Here is a 27031-nt window from a genome sequence, read left to right as displayed (position 1 = left end):
AGTGCTATTGCTCCCAGCAGCATGGATCCTAGCCTGGCTCACTGAGACCAGGCAACTCCTCCCCCTCCCTGCATCTATCCTCATCCCCCCTTATTTCTCATCAGCTGCCAGCCTCTTGCCGTCACCCTCTGAGACAGTATTACCATCCACATGTACGAGGAGGTACACATACTCTGTCCCACCGGCTGCTACCACAGTCCCTCAGCTGTAGCTCCATGATCACAATGTTACTCTGATACTCAGCACGGACTGATTCAAACATCCCTCCAAAACATTCCTGGGAATACTTTTGATATTGGATTCAGTCCCTGCTCAGAACTCCATGACAGAGCTACCAACTGCACTGCTCTTCCTCATGGTCAATTTTGATGTCCTTTTGGGATGTGGGTGTCGCTCGCTGGACTAACATTTATTGTCCATCTCTCATTCCTCTGGAGAAAGGGATAGTGAGCCTGTGTAGAGTAATTAAAAGGAGCGTGTGAGATGAGGGGACAGTGAAGGGTAGGCAGCGTCACTGAGAGGAGTGGGCTGTGGGGAAGGGGCTGGAGAGACTGTCACACACCTCCTGCTGGAATGTACCTTTGGAAAGGAAGTCTGGAGAGAGGTGCAGTGGTTTGTGTGGAGGATTGTCCTGAGCAGCTCAGTGACATGGGACTCAGTGCTGTCGGGTCTGTTCCCCGGGACACACACCGAGGTGAACACTGACTGTGCCTGGAGGACCATCAACTCAGGGAGAGACACTCTGTGGTCTGTCTGAAACCTGTTGGTCTTCCAGAGCAAGGAGCTGGCACTGACTGAGTGTTGCAGACTGACACATTCCAAGTTCTGGAGTTATAATCTGAGGGACACACTAAAGTTGCCAAGGGACAGTGGGGAAAGACCGGTGTCTGAGCTCCGCCTACTGAGGTATAAGGAGGGTCCGTTCAGTTATCAGACCCTCCCAGGGTCTGAAATAGATGTAAATATGGTCTTGTTTAAGGGATGCCTTGGGTTTTTGTCTGTTCCCTGTATGTACAGACAGTACAGAATCCAACTGTTCTAGTGACGAGGGATGTATACAATGACATTTTATGAATAAAGTATATTTTTGCAATGAAAGTTAGCGTCACTGTGTCACCCCCCCCACCCTGCATGCCCTTCCCCTTACCTCCTAGCCCCCACCCCTCGCCCTTTCCTCCTCTACCCCAACACCCACACCTAGGCCAGTACACCCACCCACCCCATCCTCTTACCTCCCAGGGTGGTTCAGAGCTGCAGTAGGAGACCTGGTGGAGCAGTGTGTCCCTGAGCTCAGTGAACCTGACGGGGGCACTCTCCCACATGAGCTCGATCTCGGCAGCTGTGGTCAGGACACTCACTCGCAACCGCATCGGACACTCCGGCTTCACTGTAGGGAGAGAGCACAGCACAGTGACCTCACACTCACCGCGACTCACACTCACCGCGACCTCACACTCACCGCGATTCACACTCACCCGCAACCACATCGGACACTCCGGCTTCACTGTAGGGAGAGAGCACAGCACAGTGACCTCACACTCACCGCGACCTCACACTCACCGCGACCTCACACTCACCGTGACTCACACTCACCGTGACTCACACTCACTCGCAACCGCATCGGACACTCCGGCTTCACTGTAGGGAGAGAGCACAGCACAGCGACCTCACACTCACCGCGACCTCACACTCACCGTGACTCACACTCACCGTGACTCACACTCACCGCGACCTCACACTCACCGCGACCTCACACTCACCCGCAACCGCATCGGACACTCCGGCTTCACTGTAGGGAGAGAGCACAGCACAGCGACCTCACACTCACCGCGACCTCACACTCACCGCGACCTCACACTCACCGCGACCTCACACTCACCGTGACTCACACTCACCCGCAACCGCATCGGACACTCCGGCTTCACTGTAGGGAGAGAGCACAGCACAGCGACCTCACACTCACCGCGACCTCACACTCACCGCGACCTCATACTCACCGTGACTCACACTCACCGTGACTCACACTCACCGCGACCTCATACTCACCGTGACTCACACTCACCGTGACTCACACTCACCGCGACCTCACACTCACCGCGACCTCACACTCACCGCGACCTCACACTCACCGTGACTCACACTCACCGTGACTCACACTCACAGCGACCTCACACTCACCGTGACTCACACTCACCGCGACCTCATACTCACCGTGACTCACACTCACAGCGACCTCACACTCACCGTGACTCACACTCACTCGCAACCGCATCGGACACTCCGGCTTCACTGTAGGGAGAGACCACAGCACAGCGACCTCACACTCACCGCGACCTCACACTCACCGCGACCTCACACTCACCCGCAACTGCATCGGATACTCCGGCTTCACTGTAGGGAGAGAGCACAGCACAGCGACCTCACTCTCACCGCGACCTCACTCTCACCGCGACCTCACTCTCACCGCGACCTCACTCTCACCGTGACCTCACACTCACCGCGACCTCACACTCACCGTGACCTCACACTCACCGCGACCTCACACTGACCACAACCTCACACTCACCGCGACCTCACACTGACCACAATCTCACACTCACTGCGACCGCACACTCACCGCGACCGCACACTCACCGCGACCTCACACTCACAGCGACTTCACACTTACCGCGACCTCACACTCACAGCGACCTCACACTCACCGCGACCTCACACTCACCGTGACCTCACACTCACCGTGACTTCACACTCACCGCGACCTCACACTCACCGTGACTCACACTTACCGCGACCTCACACTCACCGTGATTCACACTCACAACAAGCCCACACTCACCGTGACACACTCACCATGACTCTCACTCACTGTGACTCACACTCACTGCAACTCATACTCACCACGACTCACACTCGCAGCAAACCCACACTCACCGTGACACATTCATCACGACTCACACTCGCCGCAACACACTCACCCACAGCAATCTCACACTCACCACGACACACTCACCACGACACACACCGCGACTCACACTCACCGCGACTCATACTCACCGCGACTCACACTCAGCAACCTCACACTCATCGTGACTCACACTCACTGGATTGGACACTCTGGATTCACTGTAGGGAGAGACCAGAGCACACTCTGTGTTTCACAGTGCACGTGTGTCACGGTGCGTGTGTGTCGTACTGTGTGTCACAGAGCACAGCAACCTCACACTCACCGTGACTCACACTCACCAAGTCTCACACTTACTCATTCAGACTCACACTCACTGGATCGGACACTCTGGATTCACTGTACAGAGAGAGCAGACACAGCAACCTCACACTCACTGCGACTCACACTCACCAGATCTCTCACTCACCTGTGACACACGCGCACCACGACACACCTGTACCATGACACACATGCACTCTGACACACATGCACCGTGACACACACTCACCGCGACACACCCGTACCGTGACACGCACACCACGACACACCCTTACCATAACACACATGCACCATGACGCATATGCACTGTGACGCACCAGTACTGTGACACACACACACCGTGACACACACGCACCACGACACACACACTGTGACGCACATACACCACGACACATGCACCGCGACACACCATCACTGGATCGGACACTCCAGCTTCACTGAATGGCGAGCAGAGCACAGCAACCTCACATTCACCACAACTCACACTCACTGCAACTCACACTCACTGCAACTTACTCTCACCCGGACTCTCATTCCCCAAGTCTCTCACTCACCAGATCGAACACTCCAGATCCACTGTATGGAGAGAACAGAGCACAGCAACCTCACACTTACCATGATCCACACTCAAGTGACTCACACTCATCCCCGGTCTCACCATGACTCACACTCACCCAGACTCAAACTCACCAGGACTCTCACATACCAGGACTCACACATACCTGGACTCTCAGTCACCAGATCGCACACTCACCGTGACCCACACTCACTGTGACTCTCACTCAACCAGTCTCACACTCACTGTGACTCACACTCCACCGGACTGACACTCACTGAGTCTCACACTCACTGAGTCTCACACTCACCGAGTCTCGCACTCACCGGATTGGACACTCCGGCTTCACTGTACGGAGAGAGCAGAGCACAGAGCCTGACACTCACCACGACTCACACTCACTGTGACTCACACTTACCTGGCCTGTCACTCAGCAGGACTCTCATTCACACGGACTCTCATTCCGCCCCGATTCACACAGACACACATTAACCTGGAGTCACCCTCATTGGGACTCACCCACACAGACTCACACTCATTCACTCAGACACGTGTCTAGACTCACACTCACACACATACACTCCTTAGTATTGTTCTCTTGTTTATTCTCTGACTCTCTCTGTGTGTCTCTCTCTCACCTTCCCTTTTTCTCCACACACTCTCTCCTCCTCTCTCCCCCCACACATACACTCTCTCCCCACTCTCCCTCAGTGTCTCTCCCTCCCTCTGTCCTTGTCTCTCTTACTGTGAGGGAGTAGTCGATGAGTGGGCTGTGAATTGTCGATGTTCTTACCCATGTGAACAATCTGTTTGTTGAGCACACACAGATCATGTTCCAGTGATCCCGATCTGCTGACCCGGATACAGCACGGACTGAAGAGGGTGAACCGTGAAGCTTCCACACTGCAGCTGCGTGTCTCTGTCAGCCTGATCTGACAGCGTTCCAGCATATTGTCCTCACTGTGGGGGTAACACAGAGCTCACGTTGGGGTTTGTGTACTGACCAGACCACCCTCCTGTCTTGGCAGGTCAATCTTCAGCCCACAGCCCTGAGTCCCTGCTCACACCCAGACCGTCTCGCCCTCCCCTCTCCACTCACCCGCGATAGAGAGATGAACAGGCACATTGAGCAGGCGCTGGGATTGGACAAGGTCTTTGCTGGTTCACTTTGATGGTACCGTGGACAATGGCAGTGGGGTCAGGAGTTAGACTCTGACTCCATCCTCTTCTGTTGGACATTATGTTGGTCACTGAGAGGTCACCATCCCACTGGCAGGCCCTGAGACACACTCTCCCTCTGGGCCTCCTGGGGCAACTTCCCTTTCTTCAGGCTTTAACCTGGGCCTCAGTTATTTACTGACTGCCCTTCGCTGGTTCACCCTCCAGGCTGCCCTACCTGAGACAGCTCCAGGCCAGGGGGGAGGATGGTCCAGGCCCTGGGGTGGGGGTGTTGGGGGGGTGGGGTGGTCAGGGGTAGGGGTGATGGGAACCACTCTGGGCCCTGGGTGGAGTGAGGGGGAGATATTGATTTGACTTTAGCCAGAACTCTACATTCCTGCGTTTCCCTGACAATCTTCCATCCCCTTGGTAAATAAAGAATCTATCTCGCTCGACCTTAACAATATTTAAAGATTCTGCATCCACCGCCTTTTGAGGAAGTGAATCCCAAACACTCACAACTGTCTGAGAGAGAAAGATATTTCCTCGCCCCCGTTTGAAATGGGTGCCCTCTGTGTTTTATAAAGAGACTCCTCGTTCCAGATTCTCCCCCATGAGGAAGCCTCCTTTCCACATCCACCTGTTCAACTCCCCACAGGATCTTATCCATTTTAATTAAGTCACCTCTGACTCTCTGAACCCCAGAGGATACAGGCCTAGTCTGTTTGGCTTTTCCTCACCTGGCAATCTGGTCAATCCAGGGATTAGTCTAATAAATCATCTCGGAACTTTTCCAACACATTTACATCCTCCTGTACACCGTACTGCAGTTGCAGACTCCCCAGTACCCTGTATGAGTGAAACCTCACCTCCCTGCTCTTATTTTCAATTCCCCCAACAATAAAACACAACATTCGATCTTTTCCTGATGACTTGCTGTCCCTACATTCTAACCTCCTGTGATCCATGCACCAGGACACCCAGATCCTACTGGATCTCCCAGCCCTGCAACCTCTCACCGTTTAGGTAATTTGGTTTGTTTTTATTCTGTCTGCTATATTTTCAATTTCACACTTTCCCACATTATCGTCCATTTGCTCGATCTTTTCCCATGTATTGAACCTACCTGTATCCCTTTGTGGGCTCCTTATGCCCCCTTCTCAGCTCACATACCTTACCACCCCCCCCCCCCCCCGACACCATGAGCTTCGATTCTCAGTAATTATCTTTCAGGTAGCACCTCATCAAATGTCTCCTGAAAATGTAATCTATCCACTGGGTCCCCTTTATCTACAGCACACATTACTGCTTCAAAGAATTCCAATCAATTAGTTCCCTTTGACAAAACCATGGAGGCTCTGCCTGATTACCTTGGGCTTGCCCAATTGCCCTATTAGAACATCTTTAATCATAGCTTCCAACATTATCCCAAAACCAGACATTAAGCGAAATGAGCTGACATTTGGTTGGAGAGGGGCTCTCTGTTACAGTGTACCAAGAGGTTACTGTGTGCACTGGAACATTCCAGAGAGTCTGGGACAGACTTAAACCCACAGACACATGACTCTGAGCAGATGGAGACACCCAGAAACCAGTTCCTCAGTCAGGGAAGGGAAGGGCACGACCTCTCTCCTTGTTTACACCCGACACGGGTTAACTAGCTTTCACTTGGAGATAAACATCTTTTTCTGCCACCCCCAGTGGGGGTAAATACCTCACACCTTTACCCCCCAGTGGGGATAAATATCTCCTGCTATTACCCCTTTGGGGTAAATATCTCTCACCATTACCCCATTTGGGGTAAATATCTCCCACCATTACCCCATTTGGGGTAAATATCTCCCACCATTAACCCTTTTGGGGTAAATATCTTTCACCATTACCCATTTGGGGTAAATATCTCATTACCTCCAGTGGATGTAAAAATCTCCCATCATCAGCCCCGCTGGGGGTAAAATCTCTCATAATTACCCCATTGGGGTAAATATCTCCCTCCATTACCCCTTTGGGGTAAATACCTCTGACAATTACTCCAATGGGGTAAATATCTCACCATTACACATTTGGGGTAAATATCTCTCACCATCTCCCCCAGTGGGGTAAATATGTCTCACCATTACCCCCAGTGGTGGTAAATATCTTTCACAATTGCCCATTTGGTAAATATTTCCCACTATTACCCCTTTTGGAATAAATATCTCTTACCATTACCCTCAGTGAGGTAAATATCCCTCACCATTACCCACTTTGGGGTAAATATCTCTCACCATTACCTCTTTGGCATAGTCAGAGGTAAGGTGCTGGAAGATTGGAGGTTGGCTAGCATGGTGCCCCTGTTTAAGAAGGGTGGCAAGGACAAGTCAGGGAACTATAGACCAGTGAGCCTGACCTCTGTGGTGGGCAAGTTGTTGGAGGGAATCCTGAGGGACAGGATGGACATGTATTTGGAAAGGCAAGGACTGATTAGGGATAGTCAACATGGCTTTGTGCATGGGAAATCATGTCTCACAAACTTGATTGAGTTTTTTGAAGAAGTAACAAAGAGGATTGATGAGGGCAGAGCAGTAGATGTGATCTATATGGACTTCAGTAAGGCATTCGACAAGGTTCCCCATGGGAGACTGGTTAGCAAGGTTAGATCTCACGGAATACAGGGAGAACTAGCCATTTGGATACAGAACTGGCTCAAAGGTAGAAGACACAGGGTGCTGGTGGAGGGTTGTTTTTCAGACTGGAGGCCTGTGACCAGTGGAGTGCCACAAGGATCGGTGCTGGGTCCTCTACTTTTGGACAACGAAGAGGGTTACCTCAGATTATAACAGGATTGGGACCAGGTGGGCCAATGGGGTGAGAAGTGGCAGATGGAGTTTAATTCAGATAAATGTGAGGTGCTGCATTTAGGGAAAGCAAATCTTAGCAGGACTTAATAGTAAGGTCCTAGGGAGCGTTGCTGAACAAAGAGACCTTGGAGTGCAGGTTCATAGCTCCTTGAAAGTGGAGTCGCAGGTAGATAGGATAATGAAGAAGGCGTTTGGTATGCTTTCCTTTATTGGTCAGAGTATTGAGTACAGGAGTTGGGAGGTCATGTTGCGGCTGTACAGGACATTGGTTAGGCCACTGTTGGAATGTTGCGTGCAATTCTGGTCTCCTTCCTATCGGAAAGATGTTGTGAAACTTGAAAGGGTTCAGAAAAGATTTACAAGGATGTTGCCAGGGTTGGAGGATCTGAGCTACAGGGAGAGGCTGAACAGGCTGGGGCTGTTTCCCCTGGAGCGTCGGAGGCTGAGGGGCGACATTATAGAGACTTATAAAATCAGGAGGGGCATGGACAGACAAGGTCTTTTTCCCTGGAGCGAGGGAGTCCAGAACTAGAGGGCATAGGTTTAGGGTGAGAGGGGAAAGATATAAAAGAGACCTAAAGGGCAACTTTTTCACACAGAGGGTGGTACGTGTGTGGAATGAGCAGCCAGAGGATGTGGTGGAGGCTGGTACAATTATAACATTTAAGAGGCATTTGGATGGATATATGAATAGGAAGGGTTTGGAGGAATATGGGCCGGGTGCTGGCAAGTAGGACTAGATTGGGTTGGGATATCTGGTCAGCATGGACGGGTTGGACCGAAGGGTCTGTTTCCATGCTGTACAACTCTATGTCTCTCCCACAATTACCTCCTGTGGGGTAAATATCTCTCTCCATTACCCCTTTGGGGTAAATATCTCTCACCATTACCCCAAGTAGGGATAAATACCTGTCACCATTACCCCTTTGGGGTCCACATCTCTCACCATTTCCCCCTTTGTCGACATTGCTTGCCTGAAAGTGATGTTGAGTGTCTCGCTCTCAGTGATTGGTTCAATCAGTTCACAGATGATTCTGTCATTTGCAGCCTGATTGGTCAATTTGCTGTAGCAAGTGATCCTGGGGAGATCGGGCTCATCATCACCATCTGAAAAAAAACCACCAAATTTCCTCTGAATGACACTGTGTGTTTGTAAGGAACCCCTGGGCAGAGTAGACAATGTCCTGGGAGAACTCATTGACAAATCCTTCATTAGACCATTAGACATAGAAGTGGAAACATGGAATAGTGTAGGTTAGATGGGCTTCAGATTGGTTTTACAGGGCAGCACAACATCGAGGGAAAAAGGACCTGTACTGCACTATAATGTTGTATGTTCTATGGAAGCAAGACCATTCAGCCCATCGAGTCCACTCCGCCATTTAATCATGGCTGATGGGCATTTCAACTTCATTTACCTGCACTCTCCCTGTATCCCTTAATTCCTTGCGAGATCAAGAATTTATCAGTCTCTGCCTTGAAGACAATTACCGTCCCGGCCTCCACTGTGCTCTATGGCAGAGCCCACCACTCTCTGGCTGAAGAAATGTCTCCGCATTTCCGTTCTAAATTGACCCCCTCTAATTCTAAGGCTGTGCCCACGGTCCTAGTCACCCCGCTGAACGGAAACAACCTCCCAGTGTCCACCCTTTCTAAGCCATGTATTATCTTGTAAGTTTCTATTAGCTCTCCCGTTAATCTTCTAAACTCTAATGAATACAATCCCAGGATCCTCAGCTGTTCATTGTATGTTATGCCTACCATTCCAGGGATCATCTGTGTGAATCCCCACTGGATACGCTCCAGTGCCAGTATGTCCTTCCTGAGGTGTGGGGGCCCAAAACTGGATACAGTATTTTAAACGGGGCCTAATCACAGCTTTATAAAGTCTTAGTATCACATCGCTGCTTTTATATTCCAACCTTCTTGAGATAAATGACGACATTACATTTGCTTTCTGAACTCAGCCCGCAAGTCAACCTTTAGAGAATCCTGGACTAGCACTCCCAGATCCCTCTGTACTTTGGCTTTATGAATTTCCTCACCATTTAGAAAATAGTCCAGGTCTGTGTTCTTTTTTCCAAAGTGCAAGACCTCACATTTGCACACGTTGAATTTCATCAGCCATTGCCTGGACCACTCTCCCAAACTGTCTAAATCTTTCTGCAGCCTCCCCACCTCCCTCGTATGTAATGAACCAGACTTTATAAAAGATCTTAAAGTAAGGGAACACTTAGAAGGCAGCGATCATAATATGGTAGAGTTCAGTCTGCAGTTTGAAAGAGAGAAGGCAAAATCGATGTAATGCTGTTACAGTTAAATAAAGGTAATTATAGGGGCATGAGAAGGAACTGACGAAAATCGACTGAAAGCAGAGCCTGGTGGGGAAGACAGCAGAGCAACAATGGGAGGAGTTTCTGGGTGTAATTGAGGACACAGTACAGAGGTTCATCCCAAAGAAAAGAAAGATTATCCAGGGAGGGATTAGACAGCCATGGCTGACAAAGGAAGTCAGGAAATGTATCATAGAGAAAGAGAGATCCATAAAGTGGCCAAGAGCAGTGGGAAATCAGAAAATTGGGAAGACTACAAAAACAAACAGAGGATAACAAAGAGAGAAATAAGGAAGGAGAGGATCAAATATGAAGGTAGGCTAGCCAGTAATATTAGAAATGATAGTAATCTATCACACAATACACAAGAAATATAAATTGAGAGGCCTTATCTTAGCAACACACGAGAGTCCCAATTCTTTGGTAACAGGAGGACGGGGTGGGGGAGACACTCCAAGTGTTGTGTCTTGGGATTCAGCCACTGCCCAAATATATACCCAGCAGCCTCTGCTCCTCCTCATGGCCTCTCCCTCTGCTGCTCCTTTAAAAAGGGAGAGTGTCTCCCTCCTGCCTCTCGACAACAGGAATCCCACAGGCTCTGCACTCTCTGGTTAAAGACATTTCTCCTCATCTCAGCCCCAAATGGCCAACCCCTTCAGTCAGTTCCCAGACAGTTCACTGGGTAAGCCCAACATCTCTGTCTCAGTCAACAAAATGTTTCACAGAAACATACAAAACAGGAACAGGAGTAGACCATTCGGCCCTTCGAGCCTGCTCTGCCATTCAATATGATCATGACTAAACATCCTGTTTTCACTTTCTCTCCATACCCTTTAATCCCTTTATCCCCAAGAACTATATCTCCCTCCTTCTTGAAAACATTCAGTGTTTTGGCCTCAACCGCTTTTTGTGACAGTGACTCCCACAGGCTCCGCACTCTCTGGTTAAAGACATGTCTCCTCATCTCAGCCCCAAATGGCCAACCCCATATCCTTTGAGTGTGACCCCAGTACTGGACCCACATGCCATCCTGACCATCCTTCCTGCATCTATCCTGTCCAGTCCTGTTAAAATCCCAGTGAATATAGTCCTCACCAATCCAGTTAATCTCCATACTGTCAGTCCTGCCATCCCAGGAATTAGTCTAGAAAGCCTTACATTCCTTCAATAACTAGGAACATGCTTCCTCAGATAAGGAGATGAAATGCAGATAATATTCACAGAATTAGAGAATCCTTAGAGTGCAGGAAGAGGAATTCAGCCCATTGGGTCAGCATTAACTCTCCAAAGAGTACCCCAACTCCCCCTTCCCATCCTATCTCTGTAATCCTGCATTTCCCACGGCAAACCCACCTTGCCTGCACGTCCCTGGATATTACAGGACAATTCAGCACGGCCAATCCACCTAAAGTGCGCATCCTTGGACTGTGGGGGGAAACCGGAGCACCTAGAGGAAACCCGCACAGACACGGGGAGAGTGTGCAAACTCCACACAGACAGTCACCTGAGGGTCGAATTCCAAGTGAGGTCCTGTACAATTGCAGCACGTTACCCCCTGTTTCTGACCTGGAGTCATCCAGCAGGGAAACCGACTCTTCAGTACACCCCATCTGCATCTGCCAGACATCCCAATCTGACCCCGTCCCACCTGCCAGCATTTCGTTCACCTCCCGCTAAACCCTTCCTGTTCATATATCCATCCAAATGCCTTTTAAATGTTGTAATTGTACCAGCCTCCACCGTGTCCTCTGGCAGCTCATTCCATACACATACCACCCTCTGTGTGAAAACGTTGCCCCTTAGGTCTCTTTTATATCTTTCCCCTCTCACCCTAAACCTATGCCCTCCAGTGTTGAACTCCCATAACCTGGGAAAAAAGACTTTGTCTATTTACCCTATTCATGCCCCTCCTGATTTTATAAATCTCTACAGGACCACCCCTCAGCCTCCGACGCTCCAGGGAAAACAGCCCCAGCCTGTTCAACCTCTCCGTGTAGCTCAAATCCTCCAAATCTGGCAACATCCTTGTAAGTCTTTTCTGAATCCTCTCACCTTTAACAACATCCTTCCTTACAGGAGGGAGACCAGAATTGTATTCAGTGTTCTAAAAGTGGCCTAACCAATGTCTTGTACAGCTGCAACATGACCTCCCAACCTGGATTAGTGGTGCTGGAAGAGCACAGCAGTTCAGGCAACATCCAAGTAGCTTTGAAATCGACGTTTCGGGCAAAAGCCCTTTATCAAGAATAAAGGCAGTGAGCCTGAAGCGTGGAGAGATAAGCTAGAGGAGGGTGGGGGTGGGGAGAAAGTAGCATAGAGTACAATGGGTGAGTGGGGGAGAGGATGAAGGTGATAGGTCAGGGAGGAGAAGGTGGAGTGGATAGGTGGAAAAGGAGATAGGCAGGTCGGACAAGTCATGGGGACAGTGCTGAGCTGGAAGTTTGGAACTAGGGTGAGGTGGGGGAAGGGAAATGAGGAAACTGTTGAAGTCCACATTGATGCCCTGGGGTTGAAGTGTTCCGAGGCGGAAGATGAGGCGTTCTTCCTCCAGGCGTCTGGTGGTGAGGGAGCGGCGGTGAAGGAGGCCCAGGACCTCCATGTCCTCAGCAGAGTGGGAGGGGGAGTTGAAATGTTGGGCCACGGGGCGGTGTGGTTGATTGGTGCGGGTGTCCCGGAGATGGTCCCTAAAGCGCTCTGCTAGGAGGCACCCAGTCTCCCCAATGTAGAGGGGACCACATCGGGAGCAACCTACCGACTCCCACAGCTACCTGGATTACACCTCTTCCCACCCTACCTCTTGCAAAAATGCCATCCCGTATTCCCAATTCCTCCGCCTCTGTCGGATCTGCTCCCAGGAGGACCAGTTCCACCACAGAACACACCAGATGGCCTCCTTCTTTAGAGACCGCAATTTCACTTCCCACATGGTTAAAGATACCCTCCAACGCATCTTGTCTACATCCTGCACCACCCCTCCAACCGTAACAAGGACAGAACGCCCCTGGTGCTCACCTTCCACCCTACCACATGCACTCATGGCACTCATCCACAGACTCTATCAACAAACACATCGACCTGGACCCAATATACCGGCCACTACAGCGGACAGCTCGAACTGACAACTGGAAGCGGCAGAGACAGGCCACTATAAATGCCGGAGGAAACAGCACAGAAGCGCTTCACAGGAGGCTCCCAAGCACTGAGGATGTCACCTAGACAGGGGACGAAATGTTTGCAAGACAAATTCCCAGCTCGGCGAACAGAACCACAACAACGAGCACCCGAGCTACAAATCTTCTCCCAAATTTTGTCCACCCTACCAACCTTCGCATGAATCAAATCATCCACCGACATTTCCGCCACCTCCAAAAAGACCCCACCACCAGGGATATATTTCCCTCCCCACCCCTTTCCGACTTCCGCAAAGACCATTCCCTCCGTGACTACCTGGTTGGTCCACACCCCCCTACGACCCACCCTCCCATTCTGGCACTTTCCCCTGCCACCGCAGGAACTGTAAAACCTGTGCCCACACCTCCTCCCTCACCTCTATCCAAGGCCCTAAAGGAGCCTTCCACATCCATCAAAGTTTTACCTGCACATCCACTAATATCATTTATTGTATCTGTTGCTCCTGATGCGGTCTCCTCTACATTGGGGATACTGGGCGCCTCCTAGCAGAGCGCTTTAGGGAACATATCCGAGACACCCGCACCAATCAACCACACCGCCCCGTGGCCTAACATTTCAACTCCCCCTCCCACTCTGCCGAGGACATGGAGGTCCTGGGCCTCCTTCACCGCCGCTCCCTCACCACCAGACGCCTGGAGGAAGAATGCCTCATCTTCCGCCTCGGAACACTTCAACCCCAGGGCATCAATGTGGACTTCAACAGTTTCCTCATTTCCCTTCCCCCACCTCACCCTAGTTCCAAACTTCCAGCTCAGTAACTGTCCCCATGACTTGTCCTGGATTAGTGGTGCTGGAAGAGCACAGCAGTTCAGGCAGCATCCAACGAGCAGCGGTTCATGAACTGCTGTGCTCTTCCAGCACCACTAATCCAGTATTTGGTTTTCAGCATCTGCAGTCATTGTTTTTACCCATGACTTGTCCAACCTGCCTATTTCCTTTTCCACTCCACCTCTCCTCCCTGACCTATCACCTTCATCTCCTCCCCCACTCACCTATTGTACTCTATGCTACTTTCTCCCCACCCCCACCCTCCTCTAGCTTATCTCTCCACGTTTCAGGCTCACTGCCTTTATTCCTGATGAAGGGCTTTTGCCCGAAACGTCGATTTCGAGGCTACTTGGATGCTGCCTGAACTGCTGTGCTCTTCCAGCACCACTAATCCAGAATCTGGTTTCCAGCATCTGCAGTTATTGTTTTGACCTCCCAACCTGTATACTCAATGCTCTGACCAATAAAGACAAGCATACCAAATGCCTTCTTCACTACCCTGTATTCGAATCCTCTTGTTCCAAAGGCCAACAGATCATTTTGCTCCTTCCCTGCCAGCTGGCCCTGTATGTTTACTCTCAGTGACTGGTGTACAAGGGCACCCAGACCTCAGCACACCTTCCCCTTCACCAGTTTAGATAATAATCTGCCTTCCTGTTTTTGTTACCAAAGCGGATAATCTCACATTTATCTGCATTGTACAGCATCTGCCATGCATTTTCCTACTCATTCAGCTTGTTGCAATTACCTAATAGCTCTATATGCTCCTCACACCTCACCTTCCCACCAAGTTTTGTGTCAACTGCAAATTTGGAGATATTACATTTTGTTCCCTCATCTAAGTCATTAACGTGTATGTTGTGAACAGCTGGAGTCTAAGCACTGATTCCTGCAATACCCCAGGAGTCACTGTTGCGTACCCTCTTTTGAGTTTTCTAACTATTTTTTTAAATTCACCCCTTGGTTTTCATATTGCCCTGGGCCTATGACAATAGGTCATAAGCTTTCTTTTTATGTCCTGTCTTACCCAGTAGGCTCCTCAACATCCAAGCTCTGAATCTGACCATCACACCCTTTCTCTTTGTGGGAACACAGTTCCTGTGAACCTCTTGAATAAATCCCTCTGCTCTGACACTGATGTACCTCCTTCTGTTCATACTTGGCTTGTGTCATTTCCTGGATACAGGACCCTGTGATAATGATGGCTCCGTGGGAATAGCACTGAGCCACTGATCCTGAGGTGAAACAGCGAGTGAGGGAGTGAGAAAGGGAGACGCTGGCCAATGAGGGTGAGAGTGGAGTGGATGGAGGGTAGGGAGGGGGATTTGAAAGCCCTAGTGGTCAGCTCAGGGAGTATGAGGCCTCAGATCCGAGGGTCATGGTTGGACTGGGATGTTTGACTCTGGATCAGTGGGAGTTGCTGCTCAAGAGGAATTCAGTATTGGAGCAAAGGAGAAGCACTTTCTCACACTCTGGAGCTTGTTGTACAGGTCAGTCAGATCAGGGCAGATCACTAACCCATCTAGTACTCCCAGCTTTGCACTCTGTCCCAAATTAGAATCTATTTGTCCTGAAATAAAACTAACAATCAATTAACATCAATCACTATCTGAGTAAGACAGACCCAGAGCTGAAAAAGTGTTGCTGGAAAAACGCAGCAGGTCAGGCAGCATCCAAGGAGCAGGAGAATCGACATTTCGGGCCTGAGCCCTTCTTCAGGAATGAGGAAAGTGTGTCCAGCAGGCTAAGATAAAAGGTAGGGAGGAGGGACTGGGGGAGGGGCGTTGGGAATGCGATAGGTGGAAGGAGGTTAAGGTGAGGGTGATAGGCCGGAGTGGGGGTGGGGGCGGAGAGGTCAGGAAGAAGATTGCAGGTTAGGAAGGCGGTGCTGAGACTCCTCCCTCCCCTTCCTAGACCTCTCCATTTCTATCTCAGGCGACCGATTCAACACAAAGCCCACCCTAAGACAGACCCAGGCCTGCATTGCCTTAGTGTAGCAATATCTTCCCTAATTCCCTCCTGAGAGATCTCACTCAAATGTTCAGACTATTCCCCAAATCCTGACTCCCCAGTTGTGTCCCTCTATTCATCCATTTGTCGCCATTAAGCTCTTCAACAATTTAATTAATTTATTCCATTAAATCTCCTTAACTCCATGTGTCCTGTGTAACGGAGCCATCATTATCACAGGGTCCTGTATCCAGGAAATGCCACAAGCCAAGTATGAACAGAAGCCAAATTTAGCAAAAGTGGATTAGAAGCAACGATTTGGAGGTACATCAGTGTCAGAGCAGAGGGATTTATTCAAGAGGTTCACAGGAATTTAACCCTTGCAGTCCTGGGTGTCTTGGGTGAATTTAAACTGCGCCCTCGCCAGGTGTGGGATAAACAGCTAAAATCTGACAAATTCCTCAATACAAACAAAATCCTGCAGATACTGGAAATCAGAAACAAACACAGAATGTGCTGGAGAAACTCAGCAGATCTGGCAGTGTCTTTGGAGAGGAAAACAGAGTTAACTTTGTGAGGCTGGTATAAGTCTTCAGAAGAGGAGCTCACAGAAATTGGACCTGCTGGGTTTCTCCAGCATGTTCTGCAATGATGATAAATGTTCTCTTGTATTGCGGTCCCTAAAGCTGGAGTTCTGATTGGGCAGTTAAGTTGTACACAAAAAACAAAGAATGATCCAGCACAGGAACAGGCCCTTCGGCCCTCCAAGCCTCTGCTGACACGTTTTGCCCTTCCACACTAAACCTGTCTTCCCTTACAGGATCCGTATCCCTGAATTCCCTTTCCTATTCCTGTATTTATCCAGGTGTTTCTGGAATGTTGCTATTGTGTCTACTTCCACCACCTCCTCAGGCAGCTCCTTCCAGGCACTCCCCACCCTTTGTGTGAACATCTTGTCTCTCACATCTCTTTTAAACTACCCCCCCCCCCCCGCCCCCCCCCAACCCCCCCCGCACCTTGAACCCGTGTCCCTGAGTAATTGACCCCTCCATCCTGGGGAAAAGCCTCGATCTTCCCACACGATCCATGCCATTCACAATTTTATAAACTTCTGTCAGGTCGCCCCCTCGAACTCCTGTGTTCCAGTGAAAACCAACCCAGTCTATTCAACCTTCCTTCATCTCTAAAATCCCCCCATGCCAGGCAACATCCTGGGAAACCTTTTCTCTACCATCTCCAAAGCATCCAAATCCTTCAGGGAGTGTGGTGACCAGAACTGTGTGCAATATTCCAAGTCTGACCAAACTAAAGTTCTCTAAAGCTGCAGCATAACTTGTCCATCTTTATTCTCAATGCCCCCTCCAATGAAGGCAAACATGCCATAGGCCTTTTTCACTAGCTTATCTACCTGCACTGCCACCTTCGGTGATCTGTGGACCTGCACACCCAGACCCCCCTGCACAGCAATACTCCAAAGGGTTCTGCCATTCACTGTATAATTCTCACCTGTACCTGACCTTCCAAAATGCATCACCTCACACTTATCCAGAATAAACTCCATCTGCCATCTTTCTGCCCATGCCTCCAACTGATCGATATCCTGCTGTGTCCTCTGACAATCCTCCTCACTATCCACAACTGCAGTAATCTTTGTATTGTCCACAAACATACTAATTAGTTCCCTGATACCATGTGACTTCACCTTTTGTATCTGTCTGCCATGACGGGCCTTGTCAAAGGCCTTACTGAAGTCAATGTAGACAACATCAGCTGCTTTTCCCTCATCAATCTTCTTCACCTCCTCAAAAACTCAATCAAGTTAATGAGGCACAATCTTCCCCTGCACAAAACCATGCTGTCTATCACTAATAGTCCTACTTGCTTCCAAATGCGTATGGATCTTGTTCCTGAGAACCTTTTCCAATAATTTATCTACCACTGACGTGAGACTGACAGGCTTATAATTTCCTGCATTCTCCCTGCTATCCTTCTTAAACAATAGGACAGTCATCTGGGACATTGCCTGTGGCCAAGGAGGACCAAGGATGTGTGTCAATGCTCCAGAAATTTGTTCTCTTGCCTTCCTCAATAATCTGGGATAGATCTCATCAGGACCTAGGGACTTAGCTACATTAATTGTTTTTAAGACACGTACCACTTCTTCCTTTTTAATAGCAACTTGGCTTAGAAACGCAACACTCCTTTCCCTGAGATCATTCTCCACCAATTCCTTCTCCTTGGTGAATATCAACACAAAGTATTCCTTTAGAACCTCACCCCCCTCTTCTAGCTCCACACATAGATTCCCTCCTTTGTCCTTGAGTGGGCCAACCCTTTCCCTGGCTACCCTCTTGCTTTTTATATCTGGATATAAAGCCTTGGGATTCTCCTTAATCCTGTTTACTAATGGTTTTTCATGCCTCCTTTTAGCCCTTCTAATTCCTTGTTTAAGTTTGTCCCTACTTTCCTTATATACTTCAAGGGCTTCACCAGTTCCCATCCACCCAGACCTAATGAATGTTTCCTTTATCTTTCTGACCAAGGTCATAACGTCCCTGGTCATCTAAGGTTCACGTAACTTGCCGTACCTCTCCTTCATTCTCACGGGAACGTGCTGCTGCTGAACTCTTATCAACTGCTGTTTGAAATACTCCCCAATGTCTGATATAGATTTACCCTCAAACAACAGCCTGTAATAAAATTCTCCAGTTCCTGCCCAATACTGTTTCAGTTTTCCTTCCTCCAGTTTAACACCATCACCCGAGGAAAGCTGTTATCCTTATCCCTGAGTATGTTAAAACTCACGTAATTATGGTCACTACTCCAGAAATGCTCCTCCACTGAAACTTCACTCATCTTGCTGGACCTATTTCCCAAAGCCAGGTGCAGTATTACTCCTTCCCTCATTGGACTGTTTAGTTATTGTGTCCAAGTCCCTCCTGAATGGTCTTTACAAGTTCTGCCCCGTGCCAAGCCCCAGCACATAGTGAGTCCGAGTCACTGTGGGGCGAGTTAAAATCACCCACCACAACAACCCAGCTGTTCTTACCAAAATCTGTCTACATCGTCTCTCCTCTACTTCCTGCTGGCTGTTGAGAGACCTGTGGTATTGTAATTTCACCTTTCCCATTCCTGAGTTCTACCCATACTGCCCCACCATGTGAGCCCTCAGAGGTATCCTCCCTCAGTACAGCAGTGAGATAGTCCGTTACCAGCCATGCAACTCTCTCACTCTTTTCCCTCCTTTTCTATCACACCTGAAACATCGAAATTCTGGCACATTCAGCTGCCAGTGCTGTCCCTCTTTCAGCCAAGTCTCTGGAATCTCAGAGCTGGAAATGTTTCAACAAAGAAACCTGAGAGTCATCAGATCAAAGAGAAAATAAAGGGGAAAAAACCCACTCTTTCTAATTCCATTATTTAGTCTTTGGGATCTTTCTCTGTACATTTTGATGACATTGTAAGAATAGTGCTGGAGAGAATCCCTTTTCTGCGCAGAGTGGGTGATTTCACATCTGCCGATGTGAGAACACATTAGTCACAGATTCTGCACCTTCATTGAATCTCTTTATGATTTGGTGTTTCTGCCCACACTGTTCCTGAATGTATCAGCAGCAAATGTGTAGGTTCGCATTCTATTTAGGACAGCACAGTGGCTCAGTGGTTAGCACTGCTGCCTCACAGCGCTAGGGACACGGGTTCGATTCCAGCCTCAGGTGACTGTCTGTGTGGAGTTTGCACATTCTCCCTGTGTCTGCGTGGGTTTCCTCCCACAGTCCAAAGATGTGCAGGCCAGGCGAATTGGCCAGGCTAAATTGCCCACAGTGGTAGGTGCATTAGTCAGAGGGGAATGGGTCTGGGTGGGTTACTCTTCGGAGGGTTGGTGTGGACTTGTTGGGCCGAAGGGCCTGTTTCCACAATGTAGGGAATCTAATTGAAAAAAATGTAACCTTCAAGGTTGTTCATGAATACCGTGAGACCCAGCATCGATCCTCACAAGACGCAACCATTTACTTCCTGCCCATTCCTCCATCTGTCTCCTGCTTGCAGCCTCTCGACAAACCACAGAAAGTAGGAGAAAGTGTGTCCCAAACAATCCCTCAGTGATAGTCTGCCATTCGATGAGATCACAATGGGTCTGACTGTGGTATCTGCTCCATCCTCGAGAGGCCTGGCTCCTAGATTGACCCTTTGGGCTCACTTTCTGGATTAGTGGTGCTGGAAGAGCACAGCAGTTCAGGCAGCATCCAACGAGCAGCGAAATTGACGTTTCGGGCAAAAGCCCTTCATCAGGAATAAAGGCAGTGAGCCTGAAGCGTGGAGATCTCTCCACGCTTCAGGCTCACTGCCTTTATTCCTGATGAAGGGCTTTTGCCCGAAACGTTGATTTCGCTGCTCGTTGGATGCTGCCTGAACTGCTGTGCTCTTCCAGCACCACTAATCCAGTATTTGGTTTTCAGCATCTGCAGTCATTGTTTTTACCATGGAAAAGAAGATAGGCAGGTCGGACAAGTCCGGACAAGTCATGGGGACAGTGCTGAGCTGGAAGTTTGGAACTAGGGTGAGGTGGGGGAAGGGGAAATGAGGAAGCTGTTGAAGTCCACATTGATGCCCTGGGGTTGGAGTGTTCCGAGGCGGAAGATGAGGCGTTCTTCCTCCAGGCGTCGGGTGGTGAGGGAGCGGCGGTGAAGGAGGCCCAGGAACTCCATGTCCTCGGCAGAGTGGGAGGGGGAGTTGAAATGTTGGGCCACGGGGCGGTGGGGTTGATTGGTGCGGGTGTCTCGGAGATGTTCCCTAAAGCGCTCTGCTAGGAGGCGTCCAGTCTCCCCAATGTAGAGGAGACAGCATCGGGAGCAACGGATACAATAAATGATATTGGTGGATGTGCAGGTGAAACTTTGATGGATGTGGAAGGCTCCTTTAGGGCCTTGGATAGAGATGAGGGAGGAGGTGTAGGCGCAGATTTTACAGTTCCTGCAGTGGCAGGGGAAGGTGCCAGGATGGGAGGGTGGGTCGTGGGGGGGTGTGGACCTGACCAGGTAGTCACGGAGGGAACGGTCTTTGCGGAAGGCGGAAAGGGGTGGGGAGGGAAATGTATCCCTGGTGGTGGGGTCTGTTTGGAGGTGGCGGAAATGTCGGCGGATGATTTGGTTGATGCGAAGGTTGGTAGGGTGGAAGGTGAGCACCAGGGGCGTTCTGTCCTTGTTACAGTTGGAGGGGTGGGGTCTGAGGGCGGAGGTGCGGGATGTGGACGAGATGCGTTGGAGGGCATCTTTAACCACTTGGGAAGGGAAATTGCGGTCTCTAAAGAAGGAGGCCATCTGGTGTGTTCTGTGGTGGAACTGGTCCTCCTGGGAGCAGATACGGTGGAGGCGGAGGAATTGGGAATACGGGATGGGATTTTTGCAGGAGATAGGGTGGGAAGAGGTGTAATCCAGGGAGCTGTGCTCACTGTTTCAATCCTGACCAATCAGGGATCTTCAGTTTCATCAGCTCCATCTTCAGGGAACAGTCTCTCAGGAGGGATTTTCTCAAAGGTCATCAGGAAATCCACATTAATAACCTCGACCCAACCATCTTCAGCTGCTTCAGAAAATCTCCATCATAAGGTCAGAAGTGGGGGTGTTCTCTGATGATTGCACAATGTTCAATACCATTCGTGACTCCTCAGATACTGAAATAGTCCGTGTTCAAATGCAACAAAATCTGGACAATATCCAGTCTTGGGCTGACAAGTTGTAAGTAACATTCGCGCCACACAAATGCCAAGTAATTACCATCACCAACAAGAGACACCACAATCACTGCCCCTTGAGAGTCAATGCTGGCACCATCACTAAATCTCCACATCTTAAGATTTAAGAAATGCTTTGTCTTCTTGCTTCTCCAGTTACAGTGAGTACATACACACAATGTTAGAATCTCGCTCTGCTCCTGCTCTATCCAAGGCCCTCTGAAGCCTCCTCCCAACTTGACACCCACACCTTCTGTAATAGCATCATCACACACAGACTGATTCCACTGAGAGAACGAGAGAGAGAGAGAGATCGGAGGAAGAGAGACCAACAGAAAGAGAAAGACTGGGAGAGAGAGGGGGGAGATTCTGATGGAGAGAAAGGGATCAAAAGACAAAACAAAAGAGAGATGGTGAAAGACGCCAGTGCGGAGATGGAAAAGTTGAGTGAGATAAAAATAGATCAATAAGCAGTGAACAGAGAGAGATCATTGAGATAGACAGAGAGAGAGAGAGAGAGAGATACAGAAAAACAAAGTGATAGAAATTGCAAGAACAACAGAGAGAAGCAAATCATGGAACACAGAATAGTCTAGTACAGGAACAGGCCCTTCGGCCCACCGTGTCTGTGCTAACCATGATGTCATTCCAAACTAATCCCATCAGCCTGCACATGTCCATATCCCTCTGGTTCACTGCCTGCTCATGTGTCTGTCCAAATGTCTCTTAAACGTTGCTGTTGTATCTACCACCTCCCCTGGCAGTGTGTCCCAGGTACCTACCACCCTCTGTGTAAACACCTTTCCCCCTCTCCCCTTAAACCAATGCCCCCCAGTATGTGACATTCCCACCCTGGGAAGCAGACTCTGACTAGCCACCCCATCCATCCCTCTCCGAATTGGAAACACCTCGATCAGGTTCCCCCCCTCAGTCTCTGATGCTTGAGCGAAAACAGCCCAAGTTTGTCCGACCTCCCCTTCAGGCTAATACCCTCCAATCCAGGCAACATCCTGGTAAACCCCTTCTGCACCCTCTCCAAAACCTCCACATCCATCCTATAGTGCAGCATCCAGAACTCACACAATCCTCTAAATGTGGCCGAATGAAAGGTTTGTACGGCTGGAACATGACATGCCAACCTTGATGCCCAGTGCCCTATCTGATGAAGGTAAGTGTTCCATCGACCTTCTTTACCACCTTATCCACTTCTGCTGCCTCTTTCAGGGAGCAATGGACTTACACCAAGGTCCCTCTGAATTTCAATGCTCCTGTGGGTCCTGCTATTGGTGGGTTTTGAAGCTCCTTGGATGCTGCCTGAACTGCTGTGCTCTTCCAGCACCACTAATCCAGAATCTGGTTTCCAGCATCTGCAGTCATTGTTTTGACCTCTGCTATTGGTGGGTACAAGTTGCAAGAATTCTGTTCAGTGTATTCAGCAGCATCTTCAACCCATTCACCAGATGCTGAGTAACTGCTCCAAGTGACTGGAGAAATATTTCTGTGTTACAAACTGTCTGACAACAAACAGCCATGAGATCCCGGTGAGATCCCAGAGAGTTTGTGTGAGATCCTGGTGAGTTTGTGTGAGATCCCGGTGAGATCCCAGTGAGATCCCGGTGAGTTTGTGTGAGATCCCGGTGAGATCCCAGTGAGATCTCAGTGAGTTTGTGTGAGATCCCAGTGAGTTTGTGTGAGAGGCCGGTGAGTTTGAGATCCCAGTGAGATCCCAGTGAGTTTGTGTGAGATCCCGGTAAGATCCCAGTGAGTTTGTGTGAGATCCCGGTGAGTTTGTGTGAGATCCCGGTGAGATCCCTGTAAGATCCCAGTGAGTTTGTGTAAGATCCCGGTGAGTTTATGTGAGATCCCAGTGAGATCCCAGTGAGTTTGTGTGAGATCCCGGTGAGAACCCGTTGAGATCCTGGTGTGATCCTTGTAAGATCCTGGCGAGATCCCAGTGAGGTCCGGGTGACATCCTGTGAGGATCTGGTGAAATCCTGGTGAGATCCCAGTGAGATCATAGAGTCACAGAGATGTACAGCATGGAAACAGACCCTTCAGTCCAACCCGTCCATGCCGACCAGATATCCCAACCCAATCTAGTCCCACCTGCCAGCACACAGCCCATATCCCTCCAAACCCTTCCTATTCATATACCCATCCAGATGCCTCTGAAATGTTGCAATTGTACCAGCCTCCACCACTTCATCTGGCAGCTCATTCCATACACGTACCACCCTCTGTGTGAAAAAGTTGCCCCTTAGGTCTCTTTTATATCTTTCCCCTCTCACCCTAAACCTATGCCCTCTAGTTCTGGACTCCCCCACTCCAGGGAAAAGACTTCGCCTATTTATCGTATCCATGCCCCTCATAATTTGTAAACCTCTATAAGGTCACCCCTCAGCCTCCGACGCTCCAGGGAAAACAGCCCCAGCCTGTTCAGCCTCTCCCTGTAGCTCAAATCCTCCAACCCTGGCAACATCCTTGAAAATCCTTTCTGAACTCTTTCAAGTTTCACAACATCTTTCCAATAGGAAGGAGACCAGAATTGCACACAATATTCCAACAGTGGCCTGACCAATGTCCTGTACAGCCACAACATGACCTCCCAACTCCTGTACTCAATACTCTGACCAATAAAAGAAAGCATACCAAACGCTTTCTTCACTATCCTATCTACCTGCGATTCACTTTCAAGGAGCTATGAACCTGCACTCCAAGGTCTCTTTGTTCAGCAACACTCCCTAGGACCTTACCATTAAGTGTATAAGTCCTGCTAAGATTTGCTTTCCCAAAATGCAGCACCTCGCATTTATCTGAATTAAACTCCATCTGCCACTTCTCAGCCCATTGGCCCATCTGGTCCAGATCCTGTTGTAATCTGAGGTAACCCTCTTCACTGTCCACTACACCTCCAATTTTGGTGTCATCAGCAAACTTACTAACTGTACCTCTTATTCTCGCATCCAAATCATTTATGTAAATAACAAAAAGTAGAGGACCCAGCACCGATCCTTGTGGCACTCCACTGGTCACAGGCCTCCAGTCTGAAAAACAACCCTCCACCACCACCCTCTGTCTTCTACCTTTGAGCCAGTTCTGTATCCAAATGGCTAGTTCTCCCTGTATTCCATGAGATCTAACCTTGCTAATCAGTCTCCCATGGGGAACCTTGTCGAACGCCTTACTGAAGTCCATATAGATCACATCTACTGCTCTGTCCTCATCAATCTTCTTTGTTACTTCTTCAAAAAACTCAATCAAGTTTGTGAGACATGATTTCCCATGAACAAAGCCATGTTGACTATCCCTAATCAGTCCTTGCCTTTCTAAATACATGTACATCCTGTCCCTCAGGATCCCTCCAACAACTTGCCCACCACCGAGGTCAGGCTCACTGGTCTATAGCTCCCTGGCTTGTCCTTACCACCCTTCTTAAACAGTGGCACCATGTTTGCCAACCTCCAGTCTTCCGGCACCTCACCTGTGACTATCGATGATACAAATATCTCAGTAAGAGGCCCAGCAATCACTTCTCTAGCTTCCCACAAGAGTTCTAGGGAACACCTGATCAGGTCCTGGGGATTTATCCACGTTTATGCATTTCAAGACATCCAGCACTTCCTCCTCTGTAATATGGACATTTTTCAAGATGTCACCGTCTATTTCCCCACAGTCTATTTCTTCCATATCCTTTTCCACAGTAAATACTGATGCAAAATATTCATTTAGTATCTCCCCCATTTTCTGAGGCTCCACACAAAGGCCACTTTGCTGATCTTTGAGGGGCCCTATTCTCTCCCTAATTACCCTTTTGTCCTGAATGTATTTGTAAAAACCCTTTGGATTCTCCTTAATTCTATTTGCCAAAGCTATCTCATGTCCCCTGATTTCCCTCTTAAGTATACTCCTACTTCCTTTATACTCTTCTAAGGATTCACTCGATCTATCCTGTCTGTACCTGACATATGCTTCCTTCTTTTTCTTAACCAAATCCTCAATTTCTTTAGTCATCCAGCATTCCCTATACCTACCAGCCTTCCCTTTCACCCTGACAGGAATATACTTTCTCTGGATTCATCTTGGTGAGATCCCAGTGAGATCCCGGTGAGATCCCAATGAGATCCTGGTGCGATCCCGATGAGATCTTGGTAAGATTCTTGTGTGATCCTGGTGAGATCCCGGTGCCATCCCAGTGAGATCCCTGTGTGATCCCGGTGAGATCCCAGTGAGATCGCAGTGAGATGCCGGTGTGAACACGGCAGTAGTTGAGCTGAGCAGTCCTGTCCCAGTGTCACCATGAAGTGTCAGAGACAGCAACATAGAACAGAGAGCAGCTGGAAACTGAAATCCCAGTCAGAAAGTGCTGGAGAACCTGGCTCTGTTGGAGTTATTCCCAGAAAAGTCAATCCATTTATCTATCTCTCCCAGTTGATTGCCCATATCCTGATCACTCACCGTCCCTTTGTCTGCTTCTTCTCTCTCTGTTCCTCTGGACCCCCATCTCCATCCTCTCCTCTTTCCCCCCATTCCCAGGCGCTCTCAGTCTAGAAGGTGAGTTGGACTGGAGCTGAAATGTGAACCGTGTTTCTCTCTCCACAGATGCTGCCAGAGCTGCTGAGTCCCTTCAGTTTGTGCTTGTCAGAGCCAGTGCCTTCACTGGGATCTGCTTACCTTCGGACCCACTTTGAGCCAGTATCCGGGGCAGATCCTGAAGCAGCTGCACGATGATGGCCAGGAGAAGGCACTTCTTGAAACTTGCGTGTCCCAGCATTTTGGAGCCCGTCGCTCAGAGTGAAATCTCCTGGTGTCAGCAGCTGTGCCTCACAGTAACCCACATCCTGCACTCAGCAGCGGAGATATTAACCCTGTCACTGCCACACAGCTCTCACAACACTCACCAATCCCACAGGCCACCTTCACACCAAAGTTACAATCATCAAAAGGAATATACTGGCCCCCCAGCTCTGCTATTTATATCAATCTTTTCATTCAACCACCACAACAAACCATTTTTTCCTTTCACTCGGTTTTATTACTAAGTTCAGAAATGACCCAGCCCCTGACCCCAGCTCATCTTCAGGAAGCCCCTCCCACTGACTGAGCAAGCAGCTGTGTAAACAGCACTTCCAGTGAGGGGCAGGCTGTTTGTTTTGGAAAGGTGCACCAATCCCTCCCACAATCCTCAGGGTTTAGAAAACAGTCCTTTTCTCATTTCAGTCCACAACCCGACATACAGAGACATAAAAGAGATACAGCCTTTATACCACTCCAGTGGGC

General features: G+C 49.4%; 1 protein-coding gene across 1 annotated transcript in view; it reads right to left on the bottom strand.

Annotated features, from left to right (window-relative positions):
• The window catches only part of LOC140493650 (interleukin-7 receptor subunit alpha-like), a 42348-nt gene extending 15820 nt beyond the window's left edge, over nucleotides 1-26528 (bottom strand). Inside the window, exons 1-4 of the mRNA XM_072592342.1 lie at nucleotides 26426-26528; nucleotides 4573-4739; nucleotides 2212-2289; nucleotides 1233-1387 (exon numbers count right to left, since the gene is read on the bottom strand). Coding sequence (XP_072448443.1) covers nucleotides 1233-1387; nucleotides 2212-2289; nucleotides 4573-4729 — 390 coding nt within the window. The 5' untranslated portion in view covers nucleotides 4730-4739; nucleotides 26426-26528. The remainder of the gene's footprint in view (nucleotides 1-1232; nucleotides 1388-2211; nucleotides 2290-4572; nucleotides 4740-26425) is intronic.
• Between the last annotated feature and the right edge of the window lie 503 nt (nucleotides 26529-27031).

Source organism: Chiloscyllium punctatum, chromosome 2 (assembly GCF_047496795.1).
Source record: "Chiloscyllium punctatum isolate Juve2018m chromosome 2, sChiPun1.3, whole genome shotgun sequence".
Taxonomy (NCBI): domain Eukaryota; kingdom Metazoa; phylum Chordata; class Chondrichthyes; order Orectolobiformes; family Hemiscylliidae; genus Chiloscyllium; species Chiloscyllium punctatum.
This window is presented reverse-complemented; position numbering and strand designations above follow the sequence as displayed.